This window comes from Leptosomus discolor, chromosome 13 (genome assembly GCF_034619465.1).
Source record: "Leptosomus discolor isolate bLepDis1 chromosome 13, bLepDis1.hap2, whole genome shotgun sequence".
Taxonomy (NCBI): domain Eukaryota; kingdom Metazoa; phylum Chordata; class Aves; order Leptosomiformes; family Leptosomidae; genus Leptosomus; species Leptosomus discolor.
Window position 1 is genome coordinate 8,877,913 of NC_141403.1, and position 16,075 is coordinate 8,893,987.

At 40.9% G+C, this 16,075-nt stretch overlaps 1 protein-coding gene across 2 annotated transcripts in view; it reads right to left on the reverse strand.

The window, feature by feature from the left end:
- TOX (thymocyte selection associated high mobility group box) overlaps positions 1 to 16,075 on the reverse strand; it is a 212,409-nt gene that overhangs the window by 9,066 nt on the left and 187,268 nt on the right. For both annotated transcript variants that reach the window (XM_086472678.1, XM_086472677.1), the window contains exons 6-7: positions 12,856 to 12,936; positions 74 to 460 (exon numbers count right to left, since the gene is read on the reverse strand). In XM_086472678.1, coding sequence (XP_086328804.1) covers positions 74 to 460; positions 12,856 to 12,936 — 468 coding nt within the window. The remainder of the gene's footprint in view (positions 1 to 73; positions 461 to 12,855; positions 12,937 to 16,075) is intronic.

Below are 16,075 nucleotides of genomic sequence, written 5' to 3' on the forward strand. Positions count from 1 at the left end.
ATGTTAACTTCTGGATGACTTCCCCCCACTCCCCCAAAAAAATTCCCCAGACAACTGAAAAGCTCAAACTTACTTGCTGCATTGTAGGTGAATGTAAAGCAGACTGGACCTGCATCGGTAACTGGTTTCCAATGGACTGCTGCATTGAAATTGGCTGGTGTTGCTGGATGTTGAGATGCTGGTGCAGAGGGGGGCTGATCTGAAGAGGCGGCGGCGGGGACACAGCCATGTTGGCTATGGAAACAGTCACTGGCATTTGGCTGTTGGGCTTGGGCGCGATGTTCCTGGGGATATTGGCATGCATGGCAGTGATGTGAGGATTCATTCCCGGTTGTTGGTGGTAGTGGGAACTGAGGTACAGTGCAGAGTGAGCCTGGGCGGGCCCATGAAACACCGACTGCTTTGAATTCATCATCTGGGGTTGTGGGGAGGCTTTAACGTCAACAGGTTCACTGTAGCTCTGTTGAGAAAAACAAAAACCAGATTATACTTAGAAGCTATAAAATGCTGCTGTTCTACCCCCTGAAGACTGTTTAAGAGTCACACCATGGGAAAATGCCTCTCTGGACCATCAAATTGTCCTTGAAATGGAGTTTGGTTATTACACTAGAAAAAGAATTAATCCCTTTTACCTTAGCTTTTCTCTTCAACATTGTGAAACAAGAAGTTAGCTCCTCTGCTTCCTGGTCTAGCCTGACATTTCGCTTTGTCCAAACTTGGAACTGGCATCACTGAGCCAATAACCTACACAGCAAAGACAACCAAGCCTGTCACGTCTATTCACATAAGCAGCCGCTACTGTTGTCCTCAAACTTGATGGCCTAACGGCACAAAGGTTCAGGAGGGTGTGTTCCAGCAAAAGTCTGCAGTGATCTTTGACATGCCTCGTTTTCCCATCTGCAAACCAGGGATAAGAATTCCAGTGTCCTTTACTGTACACGTTGATAACTGCTAATAGTGCTACATCAGTTAGCACATGGTGAAGAGGCTAAACCCCACCCACAGCTGTTCTGCTGCATTGAATAAACATGCTAGTTGCTGCGTTAATACCTTTATTTCGCAGTGGGATGCTATCCATGCCTGTATCAAACATGTTTCATGAGCCATGCATTCACAAAAATAAGAATATTCTGAATAACTTCACTTTTAGCAAAACTTCCTTTGTTAATCCTGTTCATGAAGTTCTGAAAACTCTGTTTAAAACTGATGTCTATATAAATGTTAGACTGCATCAGACACAGGGAAGCTATCTTACTGAAGCTGGAAGAACACTGTATAGAATATTAGAAAATGCACAGATTTTCAAAACCATTATGGTCTACCCTGATTTCTTAAAGCTGCTAGTAATAAAACCTTTTCATTAATGAATGTGAATTTTAACAATACTCTTCAGTCTAATATTTATAGCTTGTTACATCTGATTTAAGCTCAATTTGTTGTTTTCCATTCCTTTATTTTCTTACATCTTCTGAGTGCTAACCCTGTGTGCTCAAATAAATGATGACAAAAATTCAAGAATTAACTCCCATGAGCTTATAGGTGGGAACCATAATTTGCAGTTAAGTCAGACTGGGATTAATAGTCAGTAAAAGGTGAAACATGCTGGAAAAAAATGGCAGAAATGTCCCTCCGGAGAAAGAAGTCACTTTGTCAAAACAAGGGCTGAAAGATGCATATATGCCCTTATCCTGTGACCTCCATGTCATGTCTGCTCAGTTTACAAGTCAGAGTAAGTTTCATGTTACTCTCAGCACTCCAGGGTCAGTGAAGTCTATTTGTATTCCTTCTGAAGGATGTACCATCACCAACAATCTGCTGACACCCGCGTTACTGAAATTGCTTCCTTATATGCCATGATAAAGATGAGCAAGATCACTTCATTTTCCCCAAGCACAACTGCAGCTCCATTAGCAAAACCCCCTTGTTTTCTCCAGTAAACTATGGACAACTAAATGAATATGATAAAATGAATGCAAATCGCTGCCTCTGTGGATCTGCCTGGCTCTGCTCACGTCTGGGTGCACACACGTGCAGTACATACGATAGGCACGTTTGCAGGATTCAGATACAGACATAAAAACCCCACAGACAGTAAATGATAAAACCTGAAAGTAGGTGCAAAATCTGCCAGTTTTTTTGGTATTATTTTTAGAACACTGCACTAATGTTCATGACAACACGAGAAATATTCCCCCCCCTTTCTTCCCAGTTGTGTTTTTAGGACACTCTCGTGAGGATGGGAGCACAGACTGGCAGGTTTGCCGAAAGTTCAGATTCAGAAGAAGATTTCCTAGTTTAGCAGCACGGTCAGGACCCTTCTCTTGAGTGTCCTGGGCTCTTTGCACATTAAGGAGGTGGATGCTGTGTTCTTTCTCAAGAAATGTGAAGTTTTACTGAGAACAGGACCCCCTCCTGAAAGCAGCTTGCCTTTCTGCGATGGAGCTGGCAGGCTCTGTCTGGTCCAAGCAGGGATAATTGCTCCTCAAGTGTCTAAAGGCAGATCAGTTAAACAATTCCTCCTGACGAGGAGGTATCAAAAAGCCCTTGCGGCACTATTTGTGACATACTGATACATCCTTATATTTCATTTGTGACTACAAAGACGCTGCCACACACCTCTTTAACAAAGATACAGTGAACCAATTTAATTATCGGGTAATTCTGAGCTCACACATAAGTGGTGAATGCATGGCCCACAGTGATAAAATTACAGACATATCAGATAGTTAGTATAATTTAATAGTTCAAATACCAAATTATGTTAAAAGAAATCGCACAGTCTCGGGCCAGAGATGAGTAACACTTGCTTTACCTCTGAGAAGAGTGTCTACAAAGTGATCAAAAGGGACCATTCCAGTTGTCTCAAGCTATCAATCAGCTTTCTATATGTTGCACTACCTCCTGATCCAGTGAAAAGCACAACACTGCTGTTACTTAGGATGCTTTAAACCACATGTGATCTGAAGCCAAATTGTCCAATATCAGTGTAAAACACATCCGTATTATCAGTTACCGGGAATCTTGATAGATGAACCCATTAAATGCTATTCCCCAGCATGCTGCACTTTCAGCTTTTTCTAAGGCTGGGTCGGAAACACAGACTTTATAAGTATTGCTGAAGCTGATGGAATAGGTGACGCCAAATATTTTGGCTTTGTTCTGCTGTCTTCCTGTGAAATATACTGTAGGTCACCCTACCATTTCGGGCACAGTTACTGCTTTCAGAGATTCAAATGGGCGTTGCACCTGACCAGTACAGCATCAGCCAGCCTTAGACAAGGACTTCTATTATGGGTAAAACTAGGAATTAAGAAAGAAGGGATTAGATTAGCGAACATGGGCTTCAAATGCACAGGGATGTTCCCTAACGTTGCAGGTTGGAATTCAGCCAATTTTCTCTTGCCTTATCCAAGCAGAAAAGCACAGAAATCATTTTTAAAAACCTCCTCTTGAGTTAATTAATCTGTCCAAAACCAACGCAGACCATTTACATGTCTCATTTTTGGCACGAATTTATAGAACACAATTCATTTACAGATACACACAGTGGAGACTAAAATTGCAAATCTGTACACACAGGCCACCAAACACTGAAGCTCAGTATCTCCTACATGTGAGAAGGTCCTCTACTAGACCTGCAGGATCACCTATAGCAGCAGGAGGGCGGTGCAGACCCACCATTAGAGGGTGACAGAACATCATATTTAGTTAATGGTAGGACGTGGCATTCTACACATACATCAGCGAATATACCCTAGGATCACAAACCAGCTTTTCTTGACAGTCCTTTATGCTCTTGGAGTGGCTTTACTTGTTCTGGAGTTCAGGTCAAAGCCTTATTCTAAATCTTTCAAGTTCTCCATAGGCTAGGAGTAGGGTTTCTTACAGACCTCCCTCTCCAGCTAACATCATCAGCTAATACTGTTGCCTATATTAGAAAAAAAAATCATCAGAAGGTGAAGACAAGGTAGGTAGGCCAAGGAAATGGAATCCTACAGAAAAAGTATGACTGCCCTGTAGCCACAACACAAAACCACCTCTTTTTTTTTTTTTTTTTTTTTTCCCACAAGAATCTATCATTCTACTGAAACACGAAGAAAAAGAGGGAAAAACATTTGAAATCCCAACCAAACAAGAACGAAGGTGGAAGATAAATAGGGAAAGGAAGGGAAAAAAAATTTAACAGTACTGTAACTCTGATGATAATGAATATAATTATATTAATTAAAAGTACTGGAGCATGACCCTCGGTCCACAAAATGATTCTACTTTCAAGGAAAAGTGTAATGATGCAGATAAGTGATGTTCTTCAGGGAAGGGGTTGAGAGTTTATCATTTTGGACAAAGCATGGGAAATGCTGAATCAAGTTCTTCCCCCCAGTTTTAACCAAACTCAAGCTTTTCCTTCCAATACTAGAGCAAAGCAAACTTTCCCATCCACCTACTCTGCTATCATGTGCCACAACTCCTTATGCATAATTGCCAAATTAAAGAACTAAATTAGGTTAAGGGGTCAAGCATTGCTCATCCAGTTGTGTTGTTGTTTTCTAAGCAGAACTGCCCTGGGACTAACGGTCCTTCTTACCACAGGCTGAATTCAGGCATAGGGCGGGTGTCGGATCCTTTGAGGAATGTGACACTAGGATTTCCCTCACCCCAAGACATCCAACCCACTCCTACAGTTGAGAAATTACTTTTGGTACAGACATCCTGCTCAACTTAGCAGCATCAGAGAAAACAGCAACAGCCTAGTGATGCCATTCTGGCGTCTCCACAGCTTCCTTTGCGATGTAATTTTGCTTCCACTTTGAAAAGTCGCACTTGAAAGCCTCACCTTGTATCTGGGTGACCACCATCTGTTGAAACCTACACATGGGGTTTGATTCTCTTTCTAACATGTGGCTGCTGTCTGGTTACTGTTGGCTCTTCTAACCCCACTTCTGTTGGAACATTAACAACATCCCTGTGCCTGAAAGCAAAGCAAGGCCATGTTTTAATGAGGCAGTACTCTAAGGGCCTGATCCTTGGACTACTGAATTTAATGGAAAGTCTCCTAACTTAAACGGAATTCGGATCACAGCCCAACACTGTTACATCAGTATTAATGTCTGGATGTCCTTCTCTTTTTTCATGAAAACCATGTAGGATGTGGCTAACAGAGGCTGAGAACGATTCCCAACTGATGAGCACTACTTTTGCCCTGTGTTTCTTCAGAAGCATACCTAGAAACTACAAGTGCCTATACGTACTTCATTTTGCTGTTTTAAAATGTTAATGCAGTTACTGTTAGAAACATTGCTTGCAAGTAGGACCACACAGATATATATACACACATATGTATATGAATTAAGCTCTCCTTGACAGTAAAAGTTTCAGTAAATACATGCAGTATATTCAGTAAATGTTCTTGATACTATCAGGATGCCTATCTGTCCTTTAAATACATGCTGCGAGACCTCCTCAAGGGCAAAGACACGAGCCTTATGGCCAATATGGCCAGCATAAACTTTCTATCAGTGCAGACAGCTTTACTTATGGGTAAACATAACCTGTTCCAACTTCAGAAGATTTTTTTACATACCCCAAATGGTGTAACATGGTTTTATTTTAAATGAGAAACAGGTGCTTCTCTTTAAATGAGAAACAGAGGTTTGGCATCCTCTCTACACAGACAAGGAACATGTACTATGTGAGTATTTCAAAGCCAGGAAAAAGAGTTTAACTCAATTCAGGTTTTACACGAATATGTGTCAGAAACCCACGGAGCTGCCACACTGTCTCTTTTCACGATGGTGCCACGCACACCTCTCGTGACTGATGTCCGTCCTTGCCACGCTGAGGAACTCAACAATTTCTGGGCTCTGTGACCAGAATGAAGGTTACATTCAGGTAACAGCAGTGATTATGTCAGCTGGTAGCAGGAAGGTCCAGGCTGTGCAGCCTGTGATCAAACTTAGGCAGGCCTGACTCAGCTTTAAATGAGTTACCTTCAGTACCGTGACATTAAAGAGGTAGATGGAAGGAAATTGGCTGAATATTTATGCAGCTCCCACATAGCTTACCTAAGCTTAAGTTTGCATCTGCTGTCTTTGCTGTCTCTTTGGTGGAAGGAACATCTTGAATTGTTTATTCCTTCTCTCAGCTTTTCTGTGTTCACATAATCTTGTCCGTTTTTAACGTTTTTGACATTTTAGGTCACTTCCTACCCCAAGCCTGTCCTTGAGAACAATCTCTTCTTCTAGCCTACGTGGGCTCAGCCATTTTATTAATACCCCCGTGAAGCTGTTTGTGAGGGAATGACTTCTCTCCGGCAGTGTTTTCTCTTTCCTGCTTAGCTCTTTAACTCCTTTAGAGATTCCTTTGACTTAACTCTGTCCACTCCGGCAGAGAACTTGTATGCATATTTGCAGCACAGCTGCTTTCCTACCTAAGTCACAAATGATGTCTCCTGTTTTGTTAATTCCAGTCACCTACTGCAATAACAACATCTGGGGCTCTAGAGAGTTCAGAAAGGTTTTTGACACGTTCTTGATGTTTCAGAACAAAGGAGTAAGCCATGGGTTGTCATCTATAATTAGCTGGGGTGGCTCAGAAGAACATCTTCACATCTAAATATACATTTTGTCATCATCTACAGGGGATTGTCATGGATTCATTCAGGGTATGTAAGTAAAAATGGATGTTTTATGAATGTAACCTGGGTACATGTGATAAAGGATATGCAACTTTAATTTGATACAAGTGTTTTAATTCCCCAAATGGAAGCACTAGGCTAATAGCGAAATCTAGTTTTATTAACTCACTTCAAAAACACACACAGTTCCTCTCCAAATCAAAACCTGGCTTCTCTCAAGCTCAAGACATTTCTGCCACTTTTGGCAGAAATCATGTGAGAGCATCTCTTGGTTTTTGCACTGCTGAATGTAAAGCTTCACGTGATTTAGCCTCAAAACGAATTCATGGCCTTAACTTAAATATAGTTTGCTCTATATTCAGCTACAGTAGATAGTTGATTTCCTTGCTAGACAAGAGGATGGTTGGATTTGTGTTGTTACCAGATTAGACAATTGTTTCATGAATATATATGTTCACTTACCAGATACTCTGATATATCACTTACTTGCACATATTTATGATTCCTTGAAAACTTCCGACTACATCATAATAACTCCAGAAAGAGCGAAAGACCGATGTATCACAGAAGCATGAAGTACCTGCTGTAAAAGCCTTACATTACAGGTTTCCAAGCTAGGGAGTCTAATGTTTAATGGAAAAAAGTAAAAGCTGTATGTGCATGTCATCATTCTGGGTTTTTTTTTGTTATTGTTTTGAGGGAAATATTGCCAAATGCCTTGTAGCACTTTAATAGCTACAAAAAGAGTAAAAATATCTTGCATCATTTTTTATTTATACTTTCTCTGACGCTTGCACTGAGAACTGCCTAAACTGTTTTATGAAATTCCAAAACATCTGCATGGACTGGGGCTAGATGTAATACAGGAATCCGTTGTCTCAAGAAGCAGAAACCAGGTGCCTTTCTGCCAGCAGCAGAGGGGATGCTGCTCCCCGCGTGTGCAACAGCCAACTGCTTAAAGCACTGACCAGCAGACAGTTCAGTCATCTGCTCTGTCAAGAGATACTTGGAATTTTATTTCCAAAAGAAATGACCTAAACCCCAGCAGCTGCTTATTTTAGGGAGCAGTGAGCCAGGGTACGGTACTGCCCTACATCTGAAGCCTGAACAGTACACAGGAAAGAGTTTGGGATTCACTGGGCTACAGAAAACAAGCGGTGGAAAGAGCACACCTGCAGATCCGCACTTGCTCAGGAGAGGGGAGATGCACGATCTGGGAGAGCTGATATATATTTTTGCCTTGTTATATGTTGGGCAAGTGCTCTCACCACATACATATGTGAAATGGGAAACTAATACCAAGTTTACTGTTTGAGTTTTGGGTTTTTTTTTTTAACACGGTCTCCATTTTGCTTTTTACAACCAGCTCAGACTTTCTCATGTATATTCACTGCAGGCAAGACACTTTAATTCCTTAGGCTGTTCACTTGTATGACAACGTAGGCAGTGTAACAGGTATTTTGGGTGCCTGGAAACTCTCTGGTTACAAATTGCTGTGCTAATGGCATTAAGGCAATGCCAGTCTTGCTAGATATGACCTTTAGTTTTTCTATGAAACATAATTGCAAGGTGATGGGCTAGGAAAGCTACATCTGCCACATACTTCCAGAAGTAATTTTACCTGTCCAAAGGATTTTCACTGTCCACAAAACTGAGAAATGCCCAATGCGTTTGCTGCAATGTCAAGTGAGGACACCGCTTTGACTTAGATACAACAGCAGAGTTTTGAAATACGCTTGAGTATTTTGAATTTGAATAATATTCTCCTTGCTGAGAGGTTTTAGCTTCAGCCATAGTTGCTAAAATATGTCTGCATGAAGTTGTGTCACTATGCAGAGAGAATTAAAGATTCATTTAGCCAGTGAGAACAAAACAGCGAAGAGAAATTCTCCTTGTACTACTCGAACAGTTAAACTTGTACCACTACGGTTAACAGGCATATATGTATCACTTATATGCACATATATATTATGCATGTTAAATACCTGATATGAACATAGTTATATAAATAGACATAGATGCACATATAGCAAGTACGAAAGTATTTAACATTTACCCCTATATATGTGTATTAAATACATATATTTGAAAGATGAAGCAAAAACTCTAATGTCAGCCAGAAAAAAAAGGCTAGTTAAGCTAGAAAAAGTGCTTGTTTTATGAAAAAGTAAAATTGCAATTCACAGCATTTTATGTAATGCTGTACAAATTACCAGATACCAGAGACTGCATTTCTGGGCCTGAACAGTACTAAAAGTTGCAACTAAGGGCAAATATAAAGACACTTGTTTACAATGCAAAGGCTTAGTCAGTACTATAAGCAATATGGCAATCTGCGTCGCAGAAGATAGAACGCTTTGTAATGGGATTTTTACTTCACGTATCAATTCCTACACATGTGAACAAAACTCAACAACAGCCCCATTAATTTCGCTCATTATAAAAAAGAAGAAAATACAGGAAATAAACTGATAAACTAATAATGGATTAATGCATAACATATTTACACAATCATTTTTTTTACTGAGTGGCAGCCCTATTTTACAAAGATATCACTAAAGCATTTAAAAGTGTACTAGAGATGGGCTGGCAACCCTATTACCAAAGTTGCTGGTGATACTTTCACTATGTCACCAGCATAGTGAAAGTTACGATTCTGTCAAATAACACAGTCTGAAATTATACCTGGTGTGTGAGCAACTTGTATGTGTGTGTGTGCACGCAAACTCCAACCAGAACTGCTCAGTGTTTTCAAGAATGCACCCAGAGGAAAGCACTGTATGCCTCCCCAAAAATTTGGGTACCCTTTGTTACGATGCAATGGGAGAGGGACTTGAACTCTGGAAGGGCCAATGACAGATTATGTCAAAGACTAATATCTTGCGTTCCCATGAAATGATGCTGAAATTCATAAACCTGTATCACCTGAGAAAGCAGCTGAGACCATTCCTCCCCCGGGGCTCTCCCAGTACTGGCTACTGTCTCTCGTAAGAGCAGGTAGTTTGTCCCTCATGGTAGTCTGTCCCTCACGTTCATCTCCCGCTTCCGTAACGATGCACCCATCGCTACGAGTGTATGGAGGAAAACTGAGGATGCAGAGGACAAGAGGAAGCCTAGGAAAAAGGCTGGCTGAAGTAAAGTTTTGCTGTTGAGAAGGAGGGGAGGGGAGGGGAGGGGAGGGGAGGGGAGGGGAGGGGAGGGGAGGGGAGGAGAGGAGAATGGAGGAAAATGGAGGAAAACAGAGGGCAAAGGGCTGAGTATCACAGAGAAGCCCACCATCCCCACCTGCTACTCCACTCCCACCCCAGAGATTGGGATGGAAACCAACATTCCTGAATTTCATTATTCAGCTGTCAGGCAGAGGCCAAGAAATCTCCTGGCAAAAGGAGATCTACCTAATTTCTCTGCAACCTTCTATTCTGACTATTCCAGAATCTCAAAGGGCCACGATGGGTGCAGTGATTTCAACTCCAGGTCTGGTCCACTCAGGTATAACATGGCATATGTCCGTTCCTTTGCTTTTCAGAAAAGTGAAGACTTGCAAATAAACACAGGAAAACATAAACACTCGCGTACAAGTCCTACACCCACCAGTTGTTTAAAAATTGGCAATGCTTCATGAAAAAAAGGGGCAGAATCAGCGTTCAAAACCGAGGAGCAGAGCAGCTGCTTTAGGAGCACCTGCTGAGCTGGAGATAGGGGCCCTGAGCAGCACCCTTGCCTGCTTGTGCCTGCCTCTTCTCACAGGCAGAGTCCTCTGGGAGGGGAGAGGGAAGAAAGGGTGATAACCAGGTAACTCCTATCATTTGGACAGCAAGAGGATGTCCCATGTGATGTGAAGCCCAACTGAACATCTCATAGCTGCCAGCCAGAGGACCCTGAGGTCACTGGAGCTCACCTATGAACACGAAAGGTGTAATATCGGTCACACGAAGTTCCAGATGTCTCACGCAGGACACCCAAAATTACTGAAAACCTGACTTCACAGTGATTTCATTGTGTTTGAAAATAATACAAACTTCCTGCTATTACTGAGAATCTCTTTACACTAAACCACTGCTGGGATGAGCAGCACAGAAAATCCTATAAAGAAGCAAGGTGAAGCAACACGTGGTAAATACGACACGGGAGCTCCCAGGGTGAATGTCTGATTGTAAGCGCATGAAATCAGACTCACACAGGGTGAGGTATAAAGTATAAAACATACCATGTGAGCAAAGCATTAATATTGTATTAAAGCATTTTTGGAAAAGGCAGGTTACTTTTGGCATGTCTTAACTTTTGAGAATGAGGTCTTGGAATCTTAGTAGTATTCTCTAAAAGTAGCTTTTATGGATGATAATGTAACACATGGACATAAAAGACCAGATGGACTCCAAACAATCTTAATAATGTATTATTTATATTTCTTCATGCTTGTCCAAAGAAGCACAACTCTTATGGTGCCATATAAATACTTAATAATGATAATTTAAAATATACTGATGTAATATTACATCTGGGTATTTTACATCCTTATTCTAAAACGGACTTGCTCTAGTTACATGCCAGGTCTGTCGGATTCATTGAGTGCATTCGTGAGAGTAAGCAATTAGTACTCGGCTTCATTAAGTTTATATTTTGATACTTTCTACACTAGAGGAAAACATTACATTAGGAGCAGAATTTAAATAATTGCTTAAAAGTTAAGAAAATGCTTCAGTGCTTTTCTGACTAACAACAAATTTAAATATTTGCACAAATGGTTTCATGCACTGAACTGATAAACAATCTTAAATTTTTTTCTAAAAACAAACCTCAGAAAATGCCATAATACACTTCTTTCTCTTTCCAAAAAAAATAAAAACAAAATAAAAACTTCAGGTTTTTTATATGTGCCATTTCAAAATTAAGCTACATACAGTGTTACTGTAAACAGTCCATGATGTGCTGAATAATGATATCCAAGTTATTGTCCCAAATAAAAAGTTGGCTTCATGCATTTCTTCAAAACCTATTGGAATATTTTGAGCTTTTCAGACATATTTTTTGCCAATAAGCAGGCTACTTCAAAAAAAATTGGTTTGTGTGCACATAGTACCCTTTCTGAAGGTAATGAGTATTTCCAGAACCAAACAGCCCTAAGGCAGAAATTAAAGGCACCCTGTAAATCATTTTAACTACATTAGTATTTATGATGGTAGCTATAAAATTAAAATGCATAAGACACAACCCCCAAAAATGAATGAGGTAACACCCATATTTCAGACCTTTAAATTCAGAACAACCACCAACCAAATACTAAGATACTATAGAAAGATGCATGAAAGGTCCTTGTATGGCTGATCATACAGTCTTCCCTTGAAAACGTGCACAAATTTATATAATATACAGAGAAGTACAGGGCAGGACCCCAAAACCATCTGAAACTAACAAAATGTTCTACTCACGTCACATATGCCAGTCCTTCGTACTGCCATCTTTACCGCTAAAATTAATGTTACTTATGAAGAAAATATACCTACACGTGTTTTGGCAGGCCCAAACCAACTGGTATGATTCTGAAGTCGCTCAGCTGGTTCTTCACACTGACACTGTGCGGTAATTTCACATTCTTCCACATATTTTAAAGTCTATTACAGATTTTAAAGAGTCTATTACAAAATTCTGGGCACTAAGAAAGTTTGTATAAATCAATTTAGAAAACTGCTACTAGCTGTGCACTGGGGATACACCGGTGTGTTCCAGTATAAGAGCCTTAGGGTGACCTATGCTGCGCTCACACAAACTGCTTACTGGATGCAAAACGGAAATTCACATTTTCTTCCGAAAATTTGCTATGTGAGCTGAGCGTGACTTTTTCTGTAGTGTGACTGCAAGGTAAAAACCAAACGCAAACCCAGGCGTTCTGTATATGACATGGTTTTTCCCTTATGGGTAGAACGGTGACTGCCTGGCTCGGCGTGTTTGTTATTTTGAGGTCTTTTTACCAGTAATTCCTCCCTCTGTGGAACTGCCATGATAGTCCCAGCCTGAGGAAGTGCTGTCTCTGACCAGAAGGGAAAGGACATCTTCTCATGGAGAGATGACTGTGTTTATTGAGCATCTGCACCTTAAACTTAGGTTTAAGGTGATAACAAACAAGGCTATTTGCACTAAATACTACGGTGCTCAGCACCATATAAACGCTGAAAACGGTTTGCAGGATATAGATGTGTGTATGTATATACATTATGTGTTACCTTGGATACAAGGCTTGCTCTGTAGGCAGCTAACTGCTTCAGATATTCCTTCTTGGCAGCTTCCGTTTTCTTTTTGTATACCTAAAAACAAAGAGTGTTACATTGGTAAATTAATCTGATTTTGTTTTTATATATCACTGGTGTGTCTCATGCATCTTCATAAAGTATTTCTAAGCAGCTTTTCCTCCTCATATTGCTTAGAGAGTGAAATAATAAACATCAAATATTTTAATGAAAATATTGTTCCAACTATGAAACACACTTTCACTACCCAGTAGCACTGAAAAAACAACATCCCTCATAGCACCTCAGGTTTAATTGTTCAAAGTGAAGCGCGGGGCGTACTTGTAAATGGGACCTTTAGGAACAGGGGAAGGCTTGGGCCTCTCCCCTGGTTTGCACTTGTGAGACGAGGTAAAAACCTCCTGGAGAAGATGAGAATGTTCAGAAAGACATCGGAGCTAAATGAAGGAGCAGATGATGGCACCAACAGATCAGCCAAGAGGCTTTCTCTCTTCCCTGGGTAAACTGTTGGGGGCAGGCAAAGAAGCTTCATGGAGCTGCTACGGATAATAAATGTTAGTCATTATTCCAGTCTTGATCCCGTATCGGTCTAATTAACTTCTCAGGAGCATGGATCTATTTCTGTACATTTCTCTCAACTCACTAAATTATTTTAAATGCGGCATGTGCACAGTCTCATAACAGAATAAAGAGCTTCACAAATCACCTCAACTTTGCCCAAATTTCAAGATCAAAGATTGTCTGCAGGGTTAGGCAGGACCTCGTAGCACTACACGTACACTGTGAAAAGCATACATAGACACTTAGGGCTGAACGTTCTCAGGAGGAGAACCGCTTTCTGACCCATGGAACCTAGCTAATGACTTGCTATTAGCCAGGTCAGTGGCAGACTGGGGAGTAAGTCTGCATTTCTCTTTGCAAATATTATCGTTTCTCACTACTTCATTTTTTTTTCTGAAATGGTGGATTTAGGAGTCATGCAAGCATCTTGGCTTCATGTAACTAGGCAGGATTGACTCGTAGCCTTCCTTGTTGGGGAAAAGCTTAAAAAACTTCTAAACGTAAGGCTTAAAAGGAAGGGAGACAAATAGAAGGAAAGAAAATTTACTTTCTTATTGCTGTTATATTTCACCATTTTTAAGTCACACACCAGAGGTTAATTCATGTGTTCGTGGGCATTTGGGATTCACAATACTACACAAAACGGAACTGCAGCTTTGAGTCTCTGCTCTCCACCTCTCCAGACAAGTGCACAAGCTGGGCACCTACAGAAAGACTCCATGAAGAGGGTAAAGATTATCCACCTTCCCCTTCCCACTCCACACTGCCTTGGTAACTGGGCTATTGATTCAAAGGCAAAAGACGGGCAAAGCTATTCATGATAATTTTGTGGTGCTCTCCTGAATTCCACAGCTGAAAAACACAAATGTACATCTCCTCCCCAGAAGGACAAACTTTACGAAACTTTAAAGTGATATCTTTTGATCTTCCAATGCTCCAGTAAAACTCGCAGTCCCAAAATGGAAAGGACCTGGCAGCACAGAGTGCACACACTTAGGACAACACAGTTGCAGAAATGAGAGTGGTAGTGTCAGGCTGGAAGGATCCAGTACAACACCATTTTTATAAAGAATGTGCTCGTGAAACATTCCTTTGTTTCACTGAGGCTTTGCTTTGAGAGACAGAACAAGCTTCAGATACGGGCTGGCAACACTCAGAGGCTGCCTAAAAGGATTAAAGATTTTGCTTCCCAGGGAAGCAAAAGATCATAATGGAAACAGAGAAGTCTTAGGCTTCTAAAATTGTACATATAAAGACAGAGAGCAAAAAAGATTGGTTTTAGCTGTGCAACTGTATCTGTGCACCCTTGTAATTTCTCCAGATTAAGATAAATATATAGTGTTGGCTGATCCCCTGTTGTTTTGCAAAAAAAAATGGTAGCAATTTGCTTTTTACGTTGTAATCGCTTGTGATTATTAAGGAAATGTACTGTTTGTTTTGAAAATGAATAAAAAATTAGTCAACAATCTGTTCCTAGCTGCTAAAATGAATTTAGCTTGACCTACAGAACAAAGACTAAGTTATACTGCTTTGAATATTGCAATGCCTCTGCATCACTCTGATAGCCTGTTTAAAAAACAGAGCTGAACAACAAATTTTACACAGAATAATGATCTTCAAAAGATCATGTATCTACTGCTTCTGCATTGGGTTTTATTTTGCATTATACAAATATAAAAAATATACACTCCTGCTGTGCTCTTACAGTCACAGCTTATTGAAAGAGTCCTCTGGGACCTGACTTTTCCCTCAAACAGTCATATTGCACAAGGTTAACTCAATAATATGAAGCTAACAACTGTTCTGTAAATCTCTATCTAAAACATCATTGCTTTGCAGGAACGGCATCAGACAGCCGTTATTTAATTATTTCCTACCTATACATCTACCACGTTCAGTGTACACATCGTCTTGCCCTCTTTACTTGGGTCTTCTGGTCAGCCAGTCATAGTCACGTGAACACCATGTCTTCCATGACAATATAAATGTTAACCATGTCATACAAGGTCATGACAGTAAAAAAGTTCTTAGTGGATGGGGAAAGGTTTTTGATGACCCCAGCCTGCTTTGATGTTTTGCATTGGCCAGAATGATCCCCGTGGGCTGCCTTGTCTGGAGGGTGTTCAGTTCACCCCGCTTTGTCCTTGTATGGGCACTGGCATGTCCTCTGAGGACAACAGCTTGAGCTCTCACTGTGTATAGGCTGTTGTCCTTCTGAAGATGTCCACTCCTTAGGTCAGCATACAGGGGGGTGATCCTTGTGCTAGTTTTGGAAATTCTGATTGGTCCTGGCTTATACTAAAAATTAGAGTAAGTTCTGCCTGTCCGGGGAGTTGTTGATTTTCCTGAGTAACCACAAGGGCTGGCTGCCAGTATTTTTCTCTGAAGGTACCCCTGTAGGCTGTGGGTACCAGGTCACCGACCTTGTGTTAGACTGGAGGCTTACGAAGGCAGGGCAAGTGGGGAACATCCTCAGCATCTCTAGCAGCACCTCAGATGGGTACAAGCAAGTCAGCTGCCCCTCCCAACCTTTTCTTTTTTGGCAGCTGTGAGATTTTTTAGCCCTCAGGCTTAAATAGTTTTGTGTGGTAGTAAATATAACAGAGTTGCACCCTTGCAGGCTTCTGTTCTGTGG